A 7,589-nucleotide genomic window follows, 5' to 3' on the forward strand; every position below is an offset into this window, starting at 1 on the left:
CACTTTCTATTTCAACAAGAGCTTTGAAAATTTTAAATCCAACAAAGGCTTCAGATTTTTGCTTTAAGAAGTAAACCCAAGCCTTTCTACTATAATCATAATAAAAAAACAATAAGTATTTACTTTTACCAAATGATGGCAGATTGATTGGTCCACACACATCGGTATGAACAAGTTGAAGAGGCTCAGTTGCTCTTGATGTTGCTTCTTTCGGGAAGCTTGAGCTTGTGTGCTTGCTTAGGAGACACGCCTCACATAATTGATTAGGATGGCTAATGGTTGGAATTCCTTTAACCATCTTCTTTTCTCTAAGAACTTTGAGTGCTCCAAAATTTAAGTGGTCAAATCTCATGTGCCAACACCATGCTTCATCCTTCACACTAGCCTTTAAGCACTTTGCTTCAATTGTCTTGAGATTTAACATAAACATTCTATTCTTCGACATGGATACTTTAGCAACCAAGTTGGCATATTAATCTCTTAACCAAAGGAAACAATCTTTCATGTGAATTTCATAACCCCTTTCAAGGAGTTGTTCCAAACTCAAGATATTGCTTTTTAACTTGGGAACATAGTAAACATTGGTAATAAGGCTATGACAACCATCCTTTAGAGAAATTAGAATGATATATTTCCCTTGGATTTGGACTTTCGAAAAGTCCCCAAATGAAACATTACCTTTAACCTTCTTATCAAGCTTCACAAAGGCCTCTTTGCATCTGCACATGTGATTGCTTTCTCCATTGTCAAGATACCATATGTTTGCATCATTGCTTTCTTCATTCTTAAGTGCTAGCAATAAAGTTGGCTCTTCCACATCTTGTTGATCTTTAATGAGATTGACCTTTTCTTCATTTTTGTTAGAATCATTTTGTCATTTTGAAGAAAAATGGTCAAAATTATGACAATTGTAACAGTCAACACTAGACTTGTCATACCACTTTTCATTCGATCTTTGATAATTACCTCTTCCTCTTCCTCTTCCTCTTCCTCTTCCACGATTTTTAGTTGATGGGTTCCCATTATCGTTGTTGTTATTTTCACGATCACCTATTTCACGCCTTCCTTGGCCATAACCTCGTCCGTGACCTCTTTGTTTCTTTTCTTCTCGACAATCTTTCAAAAATACCTTGGCTTTAAGAGCTTATTCTAAGGACTCATCTTGTCTCCTCTTAAATTTGTCTTATTGTGCTTGCAACTCATCCATTACTTGTTCAATAGTCATAGAGTTTAAATCTTTTGACTCAATGACACAAACCACATAATCAAACTTTGGAACAAAATAATAAAAGATCTTTTCAATAACAGAAACCTTTTCTAAGGTATCTCCATATCTCTTCATTTAATTAACAATAGCCAACACCCTTGAATAATAGTCCAAAATTGAATCAGTTTCCTTATCTATAAAGCTTCAAACTTACATTGTAATACTTAGAGTTGAAGCTTCTTCACTTTGTCAACTCCTTGAGAGAAATTTGCAAATTCTCTCATGCTTCCTTTGCGGTGTTAGCACTAGCCACTTTCAAAAACATCGATTCATCCAAACATTGATGGATGAGGGTGATGGCTTGTTGATCCTTCTTCCTTGTTGTCGCCAAGACATCCCTATCTTTTTGCGACAAAGATGCCTAATCTTAAGGAAAATCATAATTATTTTATATGATCTCCCAAATATCTTGTGAGCGAAGTAGAGCCTTCATACGAAGGCACCAATTTTTATAGTTGTGTTTTTTAAGACGAGGAAATTGAAATGAAAACATTTCATTGTTGGCCATCTTCTCTCAATATCGAACCAAGGTTTGAATACCACTTTGTTAGAAGGAGGTGGAAGAGAAATAACCTTTAGGAAAGAATGAACTCACTTTGTATTGAATTTTGTTTTCTTTCACTCTCTCTTACCATGCTTCATCACATACAACTATTTATATAATAGTTGTAAGTGACTATTGATTTCAACACATTCATGTATCCTAGTTAAGTATATGCATGAATACTAGATACATGTACTCTAAATACATTCATTAAATACAAGTACTTGTAAGTAATGAACAAAGATATTTTAGAATGTTACAAATTATAATATTCAACACTTCCTTCTCTAACTTTCTATAACTTCTCCAGTCTATACACCTTTGAACCAAACTAAATATGCAATATTAAGTTTAAATTTTAAATGAGTAGGATATGAGGTAGATGTAAGTAATACTAATATGCTTATGTGGAATATCAAGATTGAAAAAAAAGGTTGCGTTACTGTTTCATCCAACTTTTAACGATACAATGACTAAAATTTTAAAATTTAATAAAATAAATTAATAATTAAAATAAAAATTTTAAACTTGAATGACTAAAATAGAAACACACTCAAAGATGGATGACAAATAGTATATTTTATCCTACTTATTTTTATGAGCTAAAATGGTTGTAAAAAATCCAAGAGCTATTGAAACACCTGGTCTCCCTTCCATATATGCAAGCGCTAACCAAACACTTTGTTAAGCTTACTATTTTTTCATCAACAAAGTCTGAAGTGAAAACAATTCAAATCGAGCCAAAATGTTGATGCTATACTGCAACAGGATATTAAATGAAGTAATATATATACACTTGTATATCAGAAAGGTGCAGCATAAAGAAATGCTTTTAAGTTGTAGATACGACTTTACTGAATCTAAAAGTGGCTTACACATGTATTACTTACAAGACTACACAACTTCAAAGGTTAATAAAGAAAAAGCTGATCCTCATGTTTCGAGACACTAAATTCCAACTCTCAAAATGACTCTTCCATTGAGGTTTTGGAAATAACGTGAAAGGCAGTGGTCAGGCAAGTGCCAGGTCCAAAACCCAAATTTATTAAAACAAGTGAAACACAAAACATATTTGTGAATTGTGACATTTGAAGGTTTCATTTAACCGCATGGCACCAATGGCATGCACCCATTCCATGCATTGATAGGGTACCAAATGCTTAATAACCTTTTTTGTTGAACACCTGATAAAGTGCCCTTGGAGTAGTTAATTAGAATATGATCTAACAACTTCAAAGAATATATATTTAACAGATGAAGAATAACAACAATTACATGTGTGGGATATTATGGACTAACGCATAAAAGGATGCTTTAAAAATGCAGTTGTCTTTTCAACAAATATTATCACTCCCGGGACCAACTCCATGACCGAAGTGCATAGGATCTCCGGCAAAGCCTTCCATGAGAGCGAATTTCATATCCTCGGAAGGTTTCCAGTGCCGCTTCCTCTGGTTGATAAACCAATTGTTGATTTGCTTCTGATCTAGTCCTGTTATCTCTGATAATTTCAATTTATCCTCCTCCTGCGATCACCACAAACCCTTCCTAACCATTAACCCCTAGAGAAGCATATCAAACCTTCAATAAAGTGTAATCTAGAAATAGAAAAGAAAAAAAAAAATTCCAACTCCATACCTACTCAGTAATGCTTTTCAAAGATGATTACATTTTTAAGGCCAAAAGAAAAACATGATGCTCATGATGTTAATTTAGCTAGCAAACAATATCTTCAGTAAAAGCATCACGAAGTATCGAATTGCATTTTACACATTTCACTCAAAAAATAGATAAATTAGTCCTGCATGTTAGATCAAAAAGTAAATTGGTCATTTTTATCCATTCTTATTGTCAAAAACTAACATGTCTGTCAAATAGTTACATGTGAAGTGTTACGTATAATTCATGTAAAATATCAAATGTACAAGAACTAATTTACCCATTTTTTAGTAAATAGGGCAAAATGCAATATAACTTTTAATACAAAAGTCTTCATAGTAATTTCCACCCAATATCTTCCTACATCCCAAATACATGAAAAGGAACGCCCCCTCAACCATAATGCAAAAAGAATAAATGAGTTCCGGCACTCCTTCAATGGCTCTTCGGGTATGTTTAGTATTGCTTTTAAAAAATACTTTTGGGACAAAAAACACTTTTAAGATAAAAATATTTCTAAACAAGTTACTGTTTTAGAGAAAAATACTTCTCCCAAGCCAAAAATGGGCCCAAAAACACTTTTTTAAGAAGCTGGAAATTCTAGTTTCTCCCCAAAAATACTCTTTTCCAAAGCCTTACTCTTTCATTTTTGTAACATAATAGTTGAAGACAAACTTTCCAAGACATTCTTGTTAACTGTCATTGTTGTAGGACTTAGTTGGGTTGAAAAGATACTAAAAGAAGTGTACGTTTGGTGGATATGATTTTAATGAACAACTGAATTAGGGTTCAAAGACAATGCAGTGGTCTTCCTACTGATTCTTTTCCGTGAAAAGTAACCCCAAAGAGGGCAAATAAGCATTTAGAAATGAAAAGTTTTCCGTTTGAATTGAATTAGCTACAATATTTTTCTCTCTCCTTTCACGAAATTCCATTGAAATTCATCAAATACTGCATAGGCAAGAATGAAAGAAAAAAAGTACAAGAGAAGAGAGAGCAATGTTAAGTAGGAAATAAGTTGTAGTGTAATTACCGTTGGATAAGGCCATCTATAATGATTGTTCCACCAATCAAGCAGTGTGACCCTTGCTTCTTTTGGTAGCTTACCCTTTTTCCTTTTCTTCAAGAATTCTTTCCTCAAACTGCTGAGATAGCCACCGTATTTGCGCATCAGCATTCCTTTAATGTCCTGCCTTCCACACTCATCTTGATTTTCAAAACCTTCTACCTCCCCACCACTTAACTCTTCCACAGAACTCCCACCACCTTCATCTGAAAAGAAATGCACATAAGATGGATATCCCAGTCATCTTTTTGGTTCTTGTTGGATCAATGGAATGCCGAGTAGGAGCATGTTATATATGTTATGGGGTTCTTAAGCGTTTTTGGTACTTCTGGTTTTGAGGTGTTTTTCTTTCTACATTGGACATGATCTTAGAGTTCTCTTGCTCTTAGATTTTTCCATTCTTGGATGGTTTTCAACTCTTTGTATTCTTAGTTAAATTCTCAATTGGAAAAAGAAAAAAGAAAGAACAACCTAAGCATGATCAGCAAAATAGGTGAGTAGACAAGAGGAAGTTTGGTTGGTTCAGGTTACCTTACATTTTCAAAAGTAATAAGTAGTGCAAGATTCCAAGGCAATATTTATTCTATAACAATTTTACTACTCGTATAATTTTGGTCAACAAGATCCTTTCATTTTATAACATTTTTATATATTTTTTTATATATTTTTAAAATTATTATAACATAATATTTTAACTTAAAACGTTAATCAAAAGATAAAATTTTCCGTTATTATAATTAATATAAATAGTATATTAATCACATTTAAATATTGATTTAAAATTTACGAAAATTTGTGTAATAATATTTGGTGCAGTGAAATTTTTAAACTCCATAAGTAGATTTAAGGAGTTTTAGTATCTTATAAAAGTATAGTAAATTATTAAATATACATATTTAAAAAGAAAGACATCAATTTTTAAGATTGCTTATGTACCAAATACTCACCTATTAATTATTATAATATTACTTTAAATGTAATATTTAGATTTCTATAACAAAAATAATGATTTAAAATTATGAAAATATGGATAGTGATATATAGTACAATGAAATTTTTAAACTCTATAAATAGATTTAAAAAGTTACGTATGTTATAAGGGTATAGTAAATAATTAAAATATATATTTAAAAAATATCAATTTTTAAGAGGGCTTTGTATGCCAAATACTCTGTCTATTATTATAATAATATTACTTTAAATAATGTAATTTTAGATTTCTATAACAAAAATAGAATGTGAAGCTTTAAAAAGGTTTCGTGAACTTTCAGATGAGTCCAATTAATGTTGAAGAAATTAAATTTGTTAAGAAAAAATTCTAAAACAATAGTAATTTAGTAGAACATTTTTTCTTATATTTTAATTAAATAAACCAAACAGAATATCAATTATGTTTTAAATAATATTAAATTTTCGCAATCCTATTACTAAAAATTCTTTAACTAAACTCGGATTTTCAACTCAATGATAGTTAATGAGGGAAAAGAATATCTTTTACATGCACAGTAGAAAGGAGATTGAGCTCTTTAGAGATCACTATATATACATTGATTCTTTTTTTTAATGCAAAAGCACACTACTTATAGTATTAGTATAATAGCAAATATGTACATATAATTTTGGATGAGAAAATGCACTGTTAGAAAAACTTTACCAAAGGGATAATCCAAGTTCTTTGTCAGTGCTCCTTTACAGAGATCACTTAGCTGTGATTTGATGTTGCTTAAGAACGTTGTCGCTTCATTGAATGGCTTTGATAGCTCTTCTTTGTATCTATGGAGAACCTCACAATATGATTCCTTCAACCAATTAAACAACAAATGAAAACCAATAATAATAATAAAAAGGTCATCCAACTATTTATTCCATGCAAACAAGTATTCTTCTCTCTCTTTCCTTGCATTTTCTCGAGAACCAAACAAAACATAAAAATAGTTTGAAGTACCATGAACTCGTCCAGTTCAGGATCAGCTCCTATCTCACTGCAAACATTTACAGACCGGTTCTCACGGCCAATTTCTTCAAGAAGAGAGGCCAGCTTAGGCGGTGCTCCAACCTATATTTAAAAAAAAAACATTTATTATTATAATTAATCTTAAAAAACCAGAAAAAAAAGGGTTAAAAACACAAATAACCACCTTTTGGCATTCGATGTAAGCAGATACTAGGTTTGGATAACGAGGGTGATTCGAGATCTGGGACTTGATCAGACCAGACATATGGGATCCAGTGGCATCTGTATCAACTTCTTGATCATCAAATTGAAGTAAATGATCAACTGGACTGAGAAAATCAGCTGCAGTAAAGTTTGGTGCAGCAAAGTTATTCACCCTTGCAATACCATTAGAACACGAGATTATAGGATCATCAAGTCTATACAAATCCTCCATGCTCACCAAACAAAATTTAACAAAATAGTAGTCTATTAATTAACTCCTTTGAAGGCAACTTGGGTTTTGAGTAAAAATCTGTAACTTGCCCTAGGATGTATCAAATAATAAGCTTAGAGTAACCCTAGAAATGCAAGGTTTTGAGTCATTGTACACCAAGGAACTAGTAGTTCAAGAAACAGTAGCAGCCATTAGAGAAAGCAAAGAGAGGGAGAAGGAGGAGGAGGGCCAAGAAAGCTAGGGAGGAAGCAAAAACATCTGAGAGGTCAGAAAAAGTGGTTTTCTCATCTTAGCTGAAGTTGAAGTAATGACAAGGACCAGACCTTTGCTTTTTCTTTTCCAATAAGGCCTGAGAGAGAGAGAGAGAGAGAGAGAGAGAGAGAATGTTGGGTGCGGATTACATTTTTTACACATTGCGGAGATGTGGTATCATTGATAAGAGCGAAAAACAAGGGGGAGGAGGGGGCTTAAACACTCACCACACGTGTTCCCACGCTCTGCAACAGTGATCACTGTTCCATCACTCATTCACTCATTTATTAAAACCCTAATTTATTTATTACTTAGTTAGGAGGCCGTGCTTTACTTTGATTGCGTAGAACTAAGGTGAGGTAAATGAAATCTCTGTGCTGATAGACATGCCATTCTGCCACGTTTCTTTAC

The 7,589-nt window shown here is 32.7% G+C and overlaps 1 protein-coding gene across 3 annotated transcripts; it reads right to left on the reverse strand.

The window, feature by feature from the left end:
- Positions 1-3,030: 3,030 nt before the first annotated feature.
- LOC105784512 (homeobox protein knotted-1-like 1) lies at positions 3,031-7,345 on the reverse strand. 3 transcript variants are annotated; one of them, XM_052626217.1, is made up of 6 exons: positions 6,933-7,344; positions 6,675-6,832; positions 6,482-6,592; positions 6,191-6,335; positions 4,504-4,742; positions 3,031-3,337 (listed from the first exon to the last, which is right to left on the reverse strand). In XM_052626217.1, the coding sequence occupies exons 2-6, from the start codon at positions 6,753-6,755 to the stop codon at positions 3,146-3,148; spliced, it is 768 nt and encodes a 255-aa protein (XP_052482177.1). In that variant the 5' UTR covers positions 6,756-6,832; positions 6,933-7,344; the 3' UTR covers positions 3,031-3,145. The 3 variants fall into 3 exon arrangements, with proteins under 3 accessions (XP_052482177.1, XP_012465862.1, XP_052482176.1); XM_012610408.2 differs by having other exon boundaries at positions 6,675-7,345; XM_052626216.1 differs by having other exon boundaries at positions 3,195-3,373; positions 6,675-7,345.
- Between the last annotated feature and the right edge of the window lie 244 nt (positions 7,346-7,589).

The sequence above is a fragment of the Gossypium raimondii genome, chromosome 13, assembly GCF_025698545.1.
Source record: "Gossypium raimondii isolate GPD5lz chromosome 13, ASM2569854v1, whole genome shotgun sequence".
NCBI classification, from domain to species: Eukaryota; Viridiplantae; Streptophyta; class Magnoliopsida; order Malvales; family Malvaceae; genus Gossypium; species Gossypium raimondii.